Raw genomic sequence first — 16,452 nt, 5'->3', positions numbered from 1 at the left:
TTCAATGGCACTCAATATAGTGAGGCTCTATATCATTCATTTTAATGCATCTTTTGAAAGATTTGAATGTCAAGGTTTTTCCTGAGGTAATAAGAAAGGAAATTCACGGTTCGTGTATCAAAGAAACCGTTGTTCGATTACGTGGAGCGTCTAAAGCAAATGGAACTAAAGCCTTGAAGCTAAGAGGAGGAAGTTTTTGGGAACTTTGTTGAAAGGAAACAGACATGGATACAAAGTTTTCAAAGGATTTTCGAGGCGTCGAACGACTTTGTTGCGAAATAAGAAATTTGTAGCTCATTAAAGCAAAGAGAAGTTCTAATAAAGAATTTATAGGTTCTTGATCAAGACCACAAAGATCTCAAAGAAGAAAATATGTATTTACAAAGTCAAGTTTGAAGAATCAAGGAGGGATATTCAAACAGGTCGCAACTCGAGTTCTTCCTTTCTAATACCAGATTTAAATGCTGTTGTAAGGATCTTTGAAACTGCTATCTGAGTTGTATGAATGTTGTTGGATTTCCGCGAAAACGAGAGGAAGCACATGGATTTCTCTCCACTGATGGCATTTTTAGATTATGAAAGCAACTTCATGGAAGGTTGCGGAAATGAAGGTTTTCATGTTGGAGAACAAGTTGAGGTCTATCTTCAACAAATTTATCCAACTCAAAGGATTTATTTGAAGCAAGTTTTACACTTGATTGATGGATAAAGTTGTGGTTTATATGCAGTTTAAAAAGTCTGCATATGGAATATGTTGAAGCACATGGAGATTGAAAGCTCGAAGCATCGTAGAAATGTTGAGAAATCACATAAAGTTGTAGTAATCACCGCACAAATTTACTAGTACAAAAGAACTCGGAAAATATTTTCAAGTATGCATACACATAGTTACAAATGATACTAATAACTATTTTCAAACTTTCAAGATAGAATCATAGATTGATATGGTAAAAGTTAAAAAATAAAAATAATGCATCATCAAATTAGACATTTAAAAAATTTAATATTATAAGAATAGCTGCTCCCTTCAACAATCATGAATCGATCGATTCTAATGGTGCATAACCTCAATAAAGACCTAAGAGATTAATTTATGCGGCCGTTTACTGAAGATTTAATACCTATCAGACCCGTTCAAAAGTTCTAATACCTATCAGACCCGTTCAAAAGTTCGAAGAACACAGACATAAATTGCTTGGAAGCCTCACAGATTTAGGTAAACAAGAGTCTCATTGGTATGTTTATATATAAACACAAGAAAAGAAGAACCAACAGAAATCTTAACCAGCTTTGATTTTATTTATATCTTAATCCGTTTATATTTCTTCAAAGATAATCAATCGTTGATACATTAGATATCATTTCATACACATAATTAACATTACCGTTTTAAAAACCAATCCAAATTATTCTTAAAGACTACAAAATAAAATTCAAATAACATATATGAACTATACTTTCATTAAAAATACCTTGAGGAAATTTACATGTACTCAATATTAAACCTGCTTAAAAACAAAATTTTACTAATGCCAAACATTGAAGAGTGTGTCTTTGCTTGGCAAACTGCAAACAGGAGGATAAATTCTGGCAGCTTCTACTTTCTAAGTTCCTGTTAAAACGTCGAAGGAAACAAACGACTTCGAGAGTTGAAAATCGCGGCATAGATTTTGGATACAAATCTCAGATTTCACCTGTTCCAAGAGGTTGCCTTGATGTATCACCAGAGGCCCATGCTTGATAGTCCTTCACAAGCTGCACGACAGGATCATACCAATCAAAGATTTGTATAACTTTTTCTAGTATAATAAAGATGAAGTATGGAGATCTAAACCGTACATGTCAGTCATTGTTGAACTAAGCTATCTTAACATAGTTTTACCAACAGTAATATAAAAGCAAACTCCTCTGTTTTGGAAACATTTTTGCATTTGATATACAAGTGAACAATGATGGATAATGCCTCCTTATAAACATTAAATTTTGGGTTTGGACATCAATCAAAATGTTGTCATCTCTTCGGATTATATGCGCTAGGAACATGAATAATAAAGAATAGAATTCAGAAATAAAGACCATATATATTGTAGATTTTCTCTTGTAGTTTTTATAGTTAATAAAGATCATAAACAATGCACATATAAATATTCTTAAATTTAAGATCAAGCAAACTTTGGAATACTAGCAAATTGCATACAAAAAGATTTTAAGAAAACCTGGGCTGTGAAGCGAGGAAGCATAAGCTTCAATATTTGTTCAAGGACTTGGGTTCCGGCTGATTCAATTGCTTGTACAGGAATTGCACGGAAGGCGAAAGGAATCTCAATATTAACCTGGATTTCCCAGAATAAGATTATTATTATTTGTTTGGCCAATGCACACATATTTTCTAGTGATAATGCTTGAATAACATTGCCATTACCTCAATGACCGTGTCCGAAGTGAGTTTCTGCCAGAGTGAGTTGCCTCTATTCACATCGTAAGAGATCTGGTTCACCATAGAAGCTGCATTCCGACACCAAATCAATGTCAAAGCAGTCCTGAAAAAAGCATGAACCAAAAACTCAACATGATGAATGGGCTGCTCATCCAGTAAAACAACTTAGAAATCATGGAGAGCAGCAATACTATAAGGATGCAATCTAAGGCCAAAACATAAAAATGTCATTCAGTCATTCTTTCTTTCTTATACTTGGTGCTAATAACTGGAATAGGCCAAGAACCCCGCTCTCCAAATACCACTTGTTTTCTGGGTAAGAGTAAACTAAGAGACAACAACAAATTCTTCTTACACACACCTCCACTAATCTCACAGGACAACCCGTCTAACACTATACAACATTTGAGTGTCAAGCAAATTGTAGAATATTAAATCATGTCTAGGTGGCCATTGTTAATTGAACCCATAACCTCTTAACCTCGTAACAAGGTCATGACATCTATTTACTACTAAGTCAACTCACAATGGTTGAACTACAAATTATTATACATACAATATAGGGAAAGTGAGCAAAAAGACCAAGAGCAATGGAGCATGAGCACAACTTTTAAATTTTCTTTCAAAATTCACCTCATCCACATTTTACAACAAAGAAAACCAATGGACATTTGAAGGCAGCAAACAGCTCACACTCAAGTTGCTTCCTCGAACACCGAAAAGGGCAGAAAGCAAAGAGAATAAGAGCATGTTTAGAAAATCACTTGTGTCGTGAATTTTCACTCCAAAACATGTATTAAACCATTCAAAATCATTTTCATGTTGATTATACACTTTTGAACAGAATTATGTAAGGCTTTGAACCTGACAAAAATGATTCTAAACTATTTTAAAATCACCCTTGAACATACCTTAAATCCATTTGATATAAATGTTTGATGTTTATACACCACATTAGTTATGCATAATTCAGATTCTCACCGTCAAATTTATCATTCTGTGCAACCACAATTGGGGAGCCCTCAAGCTGAACACCATCATTTAAACATGTCAAAAACAAGAACATAACAATCAAAACAAACAAGAAGTAAACTGAGCATTCAACATTCCACAAATTAATCCAGACCTTACATGAAAGCAGCTTGATACAACACCCATTAGGCTGCAGTTCAACTTTAACAACCAAAACAGGGCAAACCTCAAAAGCAAAGAACTTAAATCTATAAACATGACACCTAAAAGTACAATCATCAATCCGTTCAATCCTCTCCGCGTCTAACACCGAGTACTGACTAGCCGGCAAACTCATATACTCATCTGCATCAAACCAAACAAAAAATCCCTCACAATCAAAACCCCAAAAAGTGAAAAACACATTACAATAAATCAAAAGTTTCATCACACAATCCCAAAAAAAAAAAGAAAAAAAAAAAAGAAGAAAAAACCGCTTCTAACATTACTTAGAGGCCGTGCCAGCTGCCGAACCGTGACGGATTCGCTCCTCCGGGCGATGAAGCGGGCTTTGGGATTGGAATTCGTGGAGATTGGAAGTGAAGGCCTGGTAGAATCGTTTGCAGAGGAGGCAAGAATTAGGAATGGCTTATGGGTGAGAGAAAAAGGGGTTTTTGGGTTTTTGTAGTGAAGGGAAATGGAAGAGGGAGAGCAAGAGCTGAAGGCCATTAGAGAAGTTGGAGAATTTTGCAGAGAGGGATTGGAAGTGTGAATGGATATTGATATTTGAGGCTTTGAAGGAAGTAAGCAGCAAGAGAGGATGTGAGAGATGGATAAGACAAAGGGTAAATATAACTTATTTTATATACTCTGTGTTAATGTTTAAGGGAAACTATTTCAATATTAATTTTTGTTTTTCTTATAAATAATTTCAACCCTTTTTTCATTTAAAATACATTTTCAATTTACTTATACATTTTTTAGTTAAATATATATTTTTTTCATCAAAATCCCACCACATATACACTTTTTTTTCTCCAAAAAAAGAAAGAAAAACTTAATAAATGTTTTTTAAGTCAAAATTAGGACAAAAATAAATATATATTTTTAGTCAAAATAAACTATGATAATAAACATGTATTGTGATTTACTCTTTCAAGTTTTCAAAACAAGAAAAATAGCATACTTTAATTCTATATTTTATTATTCTTTAAGTGTGTTAGAGACAAAAATCAAAATTATGTCATTTTTACTATTACAATTGTCATATTTAATTGTTTTCATCAAGATAAAATAAATTGTATTTTTTATAAATAAAAAAACTATGGGAATAATCAGAAAATAATATCTTCCTTTGCAAACAAGTAATATTTTGTACTCAAGATTTCAATTTTGGAACAAAAAAGTTATTTTATTTCTTATTTATTTTAGTAATATATATATTTTAAATTTATTAAGTCGTTTTAGTCTAATACAACTAACATCTTTCACGTATTCATGTATTCACTTCAACTTCAATTCAAGTCCTTTTAAAATTATCTCAATAAGAAAAAGAGTAAGTATAAGATGAAATATAAGGCCGGCTATTATACGTTACGTAGTTATGGCAAGTAGACATTAATTGTATAGACTATAATATGATTATATTTATAAATAGTATGGTATCTAACATGAGACTGCCTTTATATTACAAACGCAACCTGACATTAAATAAAAACATATAAATATGCATGCATGCATAAAATAAATTTAAAGAAAACGCTACACACTATATTCTATGGCGCAGCCTCACCACTCCCAACCTCCGATGGAAGCCGTCAATGGCTCCGCCGCCGCCTTTATTCCTATTTCTTCTTCAATCCGACGCCAAAATGCAACTAACTACCTATGGTTATAGAACTGATTATTTCTGTCCAACATTTGCTTTCATGGCGACATTTCTTCTTCCCATCCTCCACGTCCGGATCCGTACCCCGATCCGTATCCAGAACCAAACCCGGAGCCATTCCCTGAGGAACCTCCGCCACCGCCACCGCCACCGCCTCCTCCTCCTCCACCGCCTCCACTTCCATATCCACCTCCGCTGCCGTATCCCGAGCCGTATCCCGATCCATTTCCGCCTCCGGATCCTCCGCCTCCTCCTCCTCCTCTGCCCCCGCCGCCTCCACCGTCTTTTCCAAATCCTGAACCGCTTCCAGATCCGAATCCAGATCCGAACCCTCCTGTTCCTCCCCCACCTCCACCACCGCTTCCTCCACCGCCACCCCCGCCTCTGCCGAACGCTCCGTCGCCTTCTCCCTCACCGTATCCTTCGCCTCCGCCCGAACCATAACCGTAACCCGAACCAGGAAACAGTCCTCCTCCTCCACCGCCGCCGCTTCCGCCACCCCCTCCCCAGCCCCCTCCTTCACCGAACCCTTTCCTTGGTGATCGGGCGGCAAAAGCGAGGTCCACGAGGAACAAAGCCAACAATGTAGCCCCAATCGCTCTGTTCCACGCCATTTTGATCAGAGTTAATGATCTTCAATCCCTTTATCAGAAACAACTCTAATGGTGATCCGATTCGTTGATTGATGAGAAGATTTGGAGCGGGAGCTTCCCTTTATATAGGAATTCGAAAAAGGTAAGCTTCTGAAAACATTTTCGAAATTTGAATTATTATATTTTTCACACTGTGATTATGATGATTGAAAAACGTGTATCTGTTTTTGGTGGTGGGGTCGCCGGTGGACGGACGGTGGTGCTGTTGCTAGTTAGTGACACTTTTAGTGGGCTAAAATGTTCATAAGTATTATTAATTAATTGGATAATGAAAGTAAAATTGGTTAATTTGTGCGTGCATAAAACAACATAATGTGCTATATATCGTTCATAGTTTAAAATGCCTGAGCTCTGGATGAATAATTAGGTCAAATAATTAGTTTTGAAAGCTAGAACTGACGTGTGTTTCATCACCATTTGATTTTGAAAAAGTAGTCCGTTTTCTATTCACCTTTTCTTTATAATCATAGTTTTTTCATATTTCATATGATAACTTTATAAAAATTATATGATCTAGAGCATTTATCGTTAACATTTGCTCTATCAGTGTTATGTTTTTTTGAAGTTAAAAGGATTCATATCTTTGCACCTTTTTTTCTTACATAAATGTTGATAAATATTAGAATAAAATATTGTGCAATAGAAAGCTCTTGTATATATATATATTTTCATATAAAGAGCATTTGATTTCATGAAATGGCATTGCACAGAGGATGGTGGTACGTGGTAGGTAGATACTCGCACCTCTATTGACTTGTGAATATGGGAAAAAGAAGGGAAAATAAATTATATATAATCATGGTACTCTTCCACTTTTGACTTGTGGAGAAACCTTAAAAGGAGAGGTTGGAAATGGAACCACTAAGATGAGATATCATACTTTTCCTTCACGTCTTTTAGTTTGGATTTTGAACCTTCCTAGCAGTGTCTGAATTATATTGAAAGTGGAACGTTCATTGTTAGAGATTATAGAAAAGTATTTAAATATATCTTGAGGAGCATAATGTTTTAAATATTTTTTTATGTAAGTAGTGAAAAAAATAAAAGAAGCACAACTTAAGGATTACATTGAAAGATTTGATCAAATGATAGAAGTTACGTCAAAGCTTTAATGATATAATTTTTACAACATGTAATGTAGTTGAATTGATGAACAAAAGACCAAACCACTTTACTGCTGTAAAAAAATTTCATATATAATTTTTAGTTGTTACACACTCTTCTACCTTATGGTTGTTTTTAGATGTGATGCCAATACCCAATAGCTTTAACAATTTGGTGCATCTTTTGATAAATGCAGTTTCATTTTGGCTTTTGATAATGCTTCAAACGGTTCAATCTTTTTAAGAAATGAAACATCTTATACATTGCCACTTGTATTGCATATATATCATGGTTTTCTCTTTTGGCTTCTACTTCCCAAGCCACAAAATCCAATTGACTCACCTACCTTCGTCAAAATCCCACTCAAATTTGTCTTTCTTCAAATCCAAGCTTGGTGTGACAAATGGCATCATACTCACTTCAGTCTCCCTCACTTGCATGCTCTCTGCCTTTAATCATAGCTTGGTTGCAATCATGATTCTTATTTACCTTCCCCACTTGCTCTCTAATTCTTTTTGACTTATTGTGTGAAAATCCACATTCTAATTGTCATGGTTTAGGTTTAAACTTTGATTGATTTTTTTATTTTTAATACTAATGTGTATCCAGATTTCACCCACCTCATCTTCGCCTTCAAATGACTGGAACAAAGCGAGATGAGGGTAAATACCTTCTGACTTTGTTCCCAACCCTAATATACATATTCGTGATTGTATGATCCCTATATTTCGTCCCACAACATGGTGTTAATAAAATAGGTAGGAAAATAAATTTTATGTCTCCTTTTTATCCATAGATGATTGTTTGGTGATTAAATTAACGTTGATCATTATTAATAGTTGTAAGTAAAAATAGACAGTGGTGTTGGCGTGAGTTTCTCACCATTATTAAATTATTCATTTCTAAAGTTGATTTCTTAAATTGTCTAACCATTTATATATGCTTTGCATTATTTGTAGAAGTATAAAATAATAGTAATTGTAACAGTAGTAAAGTAATAAAGCAATAAAGCAAATGCACTAAAAATTATTCATTTGGGAGTAATCTAAAAGGGTTTAGCTAGGTTTTAAAAGAATTGGGTACCCTTATTGTTTTTAGGGCAATTACAGGTAAGACTGTACTTCTTGGATAAGTAAAATGTTTTTATTACAGCCTTTAATTATGTAATATTATAAAAAGATTTATTCAAATGGCCATTAACTAGAGGATATTGTTTAATCTGTATCTTGTAATTCCCTTTCAAAAATGATGCATTCATGAATTGATCAGAGGCAGCAAGCACTAAGATGGTTCTAGAAGTTGATGTGGAGAAAAGAACAGTACATATGCACTAAGTGGGAAATTGCTACCCAAAATCATATTCTTTCTTTATTGTCCATTGCCAACTTAAATTTTCATGTCTGCAAGCCTACAAGGTATGACCACTTCACTAATATGCTGCCATTAATGTTTTTTGATCTGGGTTGTTGGTCTCTTACCAAATTGTGAGGATTGGATACAGCCTGTTATAAAAATTCTTGAAATATAGCTAAACTGGTTTGATATTTAAGAAAATTTTGGACTGTTCTTTTAACTTTTATACCCTCATCTCACATCCTTCTCGATCATATGTATTATTTAGGTCTCATTTAGTTAACCATTTTAAAATATGAGATAGAAGAATGGAAGGTGGTTGAATGTTTGTTGAACACTACATGAGCAATTGTCGAAACCAGGGTGGAAGATGCAAAGTTAGAAAGAAGAAGATGGAAAGCTTTAGAATGAAGAAGAGAGTTAACGGGGGGACGCTGATTTTTGCACAGGAGTTTGTGGATGATTCTTCTTTTTTATTTTTCTTCATGTTTGGTCGATAATCAGAAAAATAAAATTGAAATATAAGCTAGCACAAATAAGAGATGTGAGCTAGCTATTTAAATAGTGAGGTAATAAATCTTTTTACTTGTTGGTGCATAAAACCCTGAGTGAGTTTCTTTTACCTACCCAACTCCATTGTATATATATATGTGGGCTGTCGTCGAACGTCCTCTTAAGATATTGTGAGGAGTGTTACACCATGTTGTTTTGATAAATTACCAAAAAAAAGAAAACATTATTCAAAATATGGCTTAAATGGGTTAAGAATTTAGATTCCACTTGATATCCCATTTTGGTTTTTTAAAAATTAAGTTTATTTTTTTTTTCATGATCTTATCTTAGTATGGATGTTAATGGTTGAAATTTTTGTCAAATTCTAAAACCAAAACCACATTTTTAAAAACTATATATATAGTTTTCGAATTTTGATATGCTAAAATATAACGTAGAAAACTTGAAAACTAATGAAGGAAGATGACGGTAAGATTTACGGGCTTAATTTTTAAAAATCATTCTTGCCACCTTGCCCGTAGATTTAGAATCTAAGTTACGTGTATGTGTGTATGTATAACCTATGGTGCTGTGAGTTTACAAATCTTACACCAAATAAATAAAAAAAAATGTTACAAATCTCTCGTTTTATATGTATATTGTGATTTATTTATTTTGTTTTAAAAAAGAAAACGAATGGAGCCAACTACATAGAAACCTCATCCAGTTCAAAATTCAATAATCACCAAGGAAAAGCATACTCCCAAAATCTCTCAACTTTCGAAGGGAAGAGCGGACTTGCACAAAAGGAACCCTCAAACTAATAAATCTAGAAAAAGAAAAAGAAATCGAGGAGGGGACTAAAGAACAATACAAGGCGTTCACTTCATTAATCGAATTTTTCAATTAAGTAAAATCTTCTTCCTCAGAATTCTGGCACTTAACCATCCCATAGGCATCATATTCAACAACGATCGAAAGGCGGGCAGATTGGATTAAGAGTTGTCATGCTTTTAAGGCCTTCAACAATAGCTTAGACTTTAATCACCCATTCTTGATTGATTTTTCTGTATCCCACCCAAATCAAAGAACTAAGAGAGTCACAAACCATCCACCCAGTACTGTCGCAAGACAGTGAGGTGTTCCAAGAGTAGTCATTTTTGTCCAATTTCCAAAAGTTCCAACTAGGAGGATTAATAGACCACAAATTATACACCAGAGTAGAAAGAAGAAGAAGCAAGGAATAACCGCACCTTCCAAGGAGAATAGTTTTTAATATTGTTAGTAGATATTTCATAATAGGGAGAGTATAAATAGGAGGTTGTTAAGGAGAGAGAGGGTTAGTTAGAGAGTATCATTTGGCTTCAGGCTATTCCTTGAAAGATAGGAAGGCAGAAGAGAGTTTTATATTTAGTTACCCTTGTATTTTTCTTACTATTTCTGTAATATTACTAAAGTAATAAAGTAAATCTTGATCGCCAACATGAGCTTAGGGTACTATCCAAACCATAGAAGAAATTCCTGAGCTCAACCTGTTTGGTTTATGGGCTTATGACGCTGCTTGGGCGCTAGCCATCGCAGTCGAGAAGGCAGGAATCGACAATCTTCGATATAGCAAGCCCAATAATGTTACTAGCACCACCATGAAAACAAATTAAATCATTCATCAAACTATCTCTACAACCTCGGCATAAATGAAAACGGTCCCAAGTTGCGAGACGCATTGTCAAATGTTAGGTTTAGGGGGTTAGCTGGTGAGTTCACTCTCGTCAATGGCCAATTACAATCGTTCGTTTTCGAGATAGTGAACGTGGTCGGTAATGAAAGAAGGAGCGTGGGGTTTTGGACGCCGAAAATTGGGCTGACAACAAGTCTACGACACTCAGGGAGAAAAAAGGAGTTGAGACAGATGATATGGCCGGGAGATACCGACGAGGCGCCAAAAGGGTGGGAGATTCCAATGGGTGAGAAGAAGTTAAGAGTTGGAGTTCCAGTGAAGGATGGATTTTTAGAGTTTGTGAATGTGGTTCGTGATCCAAAAACAAGTGCAACGGAAGTGAGTGGTTATTGTATAGATGTGTTCAAGGCTGTGATTGAAGCTTTGCCTTATGCTGTTGCTTATGAATTCATTCCTAACGACAAATCTAATGCACATCCCGGTGGTAGTTACAACGAATTAACTCATCAGCTCTACCTTGGGGTTAGTATCAAACTTCTTTTTCTTTTTTTTTTTTCCCTATATACATTTCACTTCATATTATAATAATAATAGTTTATAAAAAAATTATGATTCCGTGAAATTTAGTTAAGAATTCAAGTTAAAAATTGGGAACACAATTTTGAAAACAAAAACGAAGTCCTCATTCCATAACTAGCTACTTGATTTTTATGTTTGTTTTTGAAATATTTGTTTTATGAAATGTCCATGTCCAAAAAAATAGTGAGGTTTCAATTTTAATTATTAGAAAATATCTTTGAAAAATTATAAAAACAAAAATCATAAAATTATTTCATTGTTAAAATTATTTATACATATAACGAAATTTCATAATCTTTCATGATAGATTTACCCGTGTTTTATCGAATTCGTATCAATAGAAGTCTATTAGTATTTATCGATGTCTATTATTGATAATAGATTGTGAAATTTTGTAAATATTTTTCTTTCTTTCTTTTTTTGTTTATTTTGCTATATTTGAAGGTGTTTGAAACTAAAATATCTTTAAATTATCATGGTTTTGGGTGAAACAGAAGTTTGATGCTGTGGTGGGTGACATAACGATACGAGCCAATAGGTCTGGGTACATAGACTATACATTGTCATTCACAGAATCTAGCGTATCCATGGTCGTGCCGACGAAGAGCAGCAAGAACACTAGCATGTGGGCTTTCTTAAAGCCTCTTACTTGGAAGTTATGGGTCGTTATAGGCTGCGCCTTTGTGTTCATGCCATTTATTGTTTGGATACTCGAACATCGAGTCAATGAGAAATTCAATGGAAGTGTTGTTGATCAGATTTTTAACAGTCTTTGCTACTCTTTTTCCACCATGGTTTTCGTCCATCGTATGTAACCCAACTCTAACCTTTTTTAATATAATTAAAAATAATTTGTTGAAATATCTTGAATATCTATTATCTAATACTAAAATGGACCCAACACAGCCATCACTGGTGGGGTTTGGAATGCAACACCTTTGGAACCTAAGTTGTATTTGTGTTTATATGAATTAGAAGAATGCATACATCATAATTTCTAATATGATATTTTCTCCCTAATAATAAACTGTTTGAACCACGTAAATCTCTACCGTTTATCTTTGATAGTTTATTTTATATCAGCATTGGCATTACTAAATATTTTGTAACCTACTATTTTGGATAATCTTATAATATTTCAGGATCAGAGCCTACATACAATCATTGCACTAAAATTGTGGTAATAATATGGCTCTTTGTGGTTCTTATCATTACACAAAGTTACACTGCAAGTTTGGCTTCATTTTTTACTGTCCAAGAGCTCAAACCAACTGTAACTGATATCAATCAACTTCTTAAAAATGGAGAGAACGTTGGGTATCAAGGAGGTTCTTTCGTGTACGAGATTCTCAAGTCATTGAAGTTCCATGATTCCCAACTCAAAACTTATCAATCTCCGGAACAAATGCATGAACTTTTTCTCAAAGGAAGCACCAATGGCGGAATTTCTGTTGCTGTAGATGAAAACCCTTATATTAAGTTGTTTCTGGCCAAATATTGCTTCCAATATACCACCAGCGAACCCACTTACAAAGTCGATGGATTTGGTTTTGTAAGTTACTTAATTTGTGTTTAAAAACATTTTTTTAATTATATTCAGAAAAATAATCTTAGTTATCTACCAAAACTTGCAAAAAACTCAGTAAATTTGGAAAATCTGGATTGGGAGGTTTGTTTGGATTAGGCCAAAACAGTTAAAATAAAGTTTTTATATTTCTAACACCATTTCTTATATGCTGTTTGTTTTGGACAGGGTTTTCCGAGAGGCTCGCCGTTAGTATCTGACATTTCGAGAGCGATTTTGAAGGTAACAGAGGGTGATAGAATAAGAGAGATCGAAAACCAATGGTTCAAGAAGGTGAGAGAATGTTCGAGTTCAGAAGCTGCTGAATTGTCTTCCTCCCGCCTCAGTATCGACTTTTTGAGGGACTTTTTCTTGTAACCGGCATTGCTTCCATATCTTTTGTGGTTGGTTACCTTGTCGTCTTTCTCTACAAAGAACTGCCACAATCTTGGAAACCTAATCGGTCCTTCCAGACAATAATAGTTGAGTTGTTTTCCACGTTCCTGGCTACAGATGACATAGCTATAGCTATTGGAAGAAGTTGTGAACACCAAGATTAACCCAAATTCTTGGAAAATTGCCAAAAAGAAAAAAAAGGATAAAAAGAAAGGAATAAATGAATTTTAGAATTGATTTTGAAAATTTAGATTTTGAGGACAAATTAGAAGTGAAAGGCCTAAATTGTCCTTCATTCATTTTCCTCCATTCTTACAAACAAAACAAAACGTTAAATAAATTTTTTTTTAAAAAAAATTGTTCTTCACCTCACGCTGAACTTTCCCGCTTCCACTTCAACTTTGGTGCCTCCGGTGAACGCCTCTTCGATCCATTTCTTCTCCATGCCTCTCTATTTTTAGTGTCGACTTCAACTCCGATGAACGCTTCTCCATTTCTTCTCCACTCCTTTCCAATTCCAGCGTCGTTTTCATCCTCCTGTGAACGTCTCTCCATTTCTTCTCCACTCTTCATTTTCAGTGCCTTATCCATTCTCTTTGAAGTTAAGTGAGTAATCAAATCTGAGTTTTCATTTCTTTTTTTATAGATCATTGTTGTTTAAGTTGTTTGGTTGAGATATATGAGATTTTTGTTGGAAAAATTATGTAAATTTGTCCGATCCCTTTGTTTGATGTCATTTGAGAATTTTCAACAAACATGAGAAATTATTGAGACATGAACTAAAGGCGAACCTATTGAAAATCCCTAACAGAAAGGGAAAGAAAAAGGAATCTCACCCTTAAAGATATGTGTTTCGTCATGAGAAATTATTTAAAAAAACTGTGTCACAATCTAGTAACAATTTTCTCTTATTTTAATATTATATATATATATATATATACACACACAAAAGAGAAACTATGGTTAAACCACCTCAAATCATTTAGTAAATTGGGCTCATCCTTGTTTGTCCGCACCTTCACGGACTAAGATGCAACATTTGCACTCTCTATCATCAACTCAAAATATTTATGCCATGTATCCTTTTCTTGCTATGGGTTGTTGGACCCACAGAGAAAAATCTTCGTTCATTTTTTTCAAGAAGAATCTTGTCGTTCTAGACGTGTCAAGCAGAGTGTTGAAAGTGGACTTTAGCCAGTCCAAAGATTCTAGAGTGATTGCAATTGAGAAGGATTTGTAGGGCCCCTTTTCCGTTATCGGAAGTTTTAGCTCTCTGGATCGATTATCAACAGAAATCACAAAGTCTTTTTTCTCGATAGTGCATGAACGGGGGAGTTGTCGAAGGAAAGTCATATTGAGATGAAAGGATTAAAGATCAGATGGAGTTAAATGGAGAGTTTGATGAGCGTATACCTTAAAAGAGTTTTTCACGGCATATCTGTCTAGGGAGGAGAGAAAATCTGGTGTAGTAAATATGGTGGTTGCACTGTATTATCAGGAGAAGCTCGACAGGTGTGTAGAGACAATTGATTGTTCTGAAGGTTTAACCAGAGAGAAGAATTTTAGAGAAATTTCCAAACTCTCTCCTTTCTCATATTAAATTTTATCGGATGCTCCCTTGTACCAAAGCATGGAGGTTTTAATATAGGAGTGTAGTTGTTGAATTATATAAGCAACATATATTTAATTCAAGTTAAGTTTCAAGTTCAAACAAAATTTCGTAGTAGTTCTTCAATTGCCACATTTAAGGTATGTCTACTATCGCCTTTAATTTGGACCAAAAGAAAAAAAAATACAAGAATAGTTCAATTGAACGTATAAATATGTTAGTAACCAAAAGATTTGTGACATGAATGTGGCAGTCTTATTATACTAAATGAAATATAAATTATTATATATTAATTTAGGTTGAATATATAAACAAATTAGACTGCGACATTAATAATGTAATACACACTTGTGTAGTTGTCACCCATTATATAGACTTTCTATAAAGAAAGACCAAGACATAATCAAATTATATCTTTCTTCTTGACAATTTTGTTAACTCGCTAATAACATAAGCTCAAAACTAATTAAGTCATCCTTTCTAAAAAAAATACACACATTCTTAAAGAGGGAAGATAATGTAATTTACAAGCTAATATATTTTCACACAATCTCTTAAAGACTAAAAATGATTTAGAATTAGAAAGAAGTAGTATTCACTGTCTTTTCCACCAGGTGCACCAAAAGCAATGCATTTCCCAAGTCCTGAACAACTGATTCTTCACAATAACTTGATGAATTCTCTACATATCTGTAAAAACAACACGAATCTTGATACACAATATCCTCACTGAAGTATTGGGTTAAAGTATTTGATATATCAAAGCCATCGAGTGAAAATTTGGAACCCCTCTAAAGTTATTTATTTCTCAATTAATATTGATAATCAGTTGGTAAGCTTGTTGCAAATTTGTGAATCTGGAGTGAGGAAGACTATTAAAGTGTGTATATATATATATGAAACCCATCAATTTAACGTCATTGGGTTCAAAGGTAGGCAATCACATTGACAACAAATTTACAAATACTCTACTTTATATTAAAAATTTACATTTGATTTTGATGAATTTTCTTTTTAACGTTAATCCGTTTCTACAAATATGAAAGTACATGATGATTAATATTACACCTATTATAGTTTAAGAAGTAAATTGATATAAATTTAACAATATAAAAACTAAAACGTTATTAATCAAGATTTAAAGACTAAATAATTGTTAGAGATGTTTTTTAACCTTACTTTTAAGAAAAAGAAAAAGTTCATCATTTACTTTTAAAAGGAACCCGAGTAAAAAATGACAAAACAAGTTATAATTAATAATTAAGTCTACAACATACATAATTTATTATTTGCGAAACTGGCAAAAAATAAAATTCAAGCGGACACATATAAAAACCTGGATTTGATTACTTTTACTATATTTGCAAAATCACAAATCTTAAAAATATTTTTACAAAATACCTAAACTAATTTGTCATCCAATACAATTTTTTTTATATTAAAAAACTATTTTGGTTTTGTGTTAAGAAAATTTTAGAACTTCGTAGATGAAGATGCAATCAAGAAAACTATTTATGAATACAAAATATTTATAAATATGTTAACATTTCAAATTTATCGATAATATATATTCTTTCTTGTTTAAAAGAAAAAAAAAGAAAATTGCATTAAATAATTACCAAAATATTTAAAATATGATAAAATTACTGATATCAAACTACTATCAGACTATAACCTTCTAAAAGTTAGACTACACATTCAATATTAAAAAAAGAAACCATAACATTAACGGTGACCAAAAACTTGTA

At 33.6% G+C, this 16,452-nt stretch overlaps 2 protein-coding genes and 1 pseudogene across 3 annotated transcripts; 1 reads left to right on the top strand and 2 right to left on the bottom strand.

Annotated features, from left to right (window-relative positions):
- Positions 1-1,274: 1,274 nt before the first annotated feature.
- Positions 1,275-4,241, bottom strand: LOC101206849 (uncharacterized protein SYNPCC7002_A1590). Of its 2 annotated transcripts, none has more exons than XM_004138638.3 (6): positions 3,898-4,241; positions 3,564-3,754; positions 3,419-3,464; positions 2,423-2,505; positions 2,217-2,333; positions 1,275-1,755 (listed from the first exon to the last, which is right to left on the bottom strand). In XM_004138638.3, exons 1-6 carry the CDS (start codon positions 4,115-4,117, stop codon positions 1,684-1,686), a joined length of 729 nt encoding a protein of 242 aa, XP_004138686.1. In that variant the 5' UTR covers positions 4,118-4,241; the 3' UTR covers positions 1,275-1,683. The 2 variants fall into 2 exon arrangements, with proteins under 2 accessions (XP_004138686.1, XP_011649857.1); XM_011651555.2 differs by having other exon boundaries at positions 3,893-4,240.
- A 1,073-nt stretch (positions 4,242-5,314) lies between these two features.
- On the bottom strand, positions 5,315-5,890 carry LOC105434761 (glycine-rich cell wall structural protein 2). The gene has a single exon (XM_011651901.1). The coding sequence runs from the start codon at positions 5,888-5,890 to the stop codon at positions 5,315-5,317; it is 576 nt and encodes a 191-aa protein (XP_011650203.1).
- Positions 5,891-6,068: 178 nt separating this feature from the next.
- Positions 6,069-13,259, top strand: LOC105434760 (annotated as a pseudogene).
- The last annotated feature ends 3,193 nt before the right edge of the window (positions 13,260-16,452 follow it).

This window comes from Cucumis sativus, chromosome 2 (genome assembly GCF_000004075.3).
Source record: "Cucumis sativus cultivar 9930 chromosome 2, Cucumber_9930_V3, whole genome shotgun sequence".
NCBI lineage: Eukaryota > Viridiplantae > Streptophyta > Magnoliopsida > Cucurbitales > Cucurbitaceae > Cucumis > Cucumis sativus.
The sequence above is the reverse complement of the archived record's forward strand: the minus strand, read 5'-3'. Positions and strand labels throughout refer to the sequence as shown.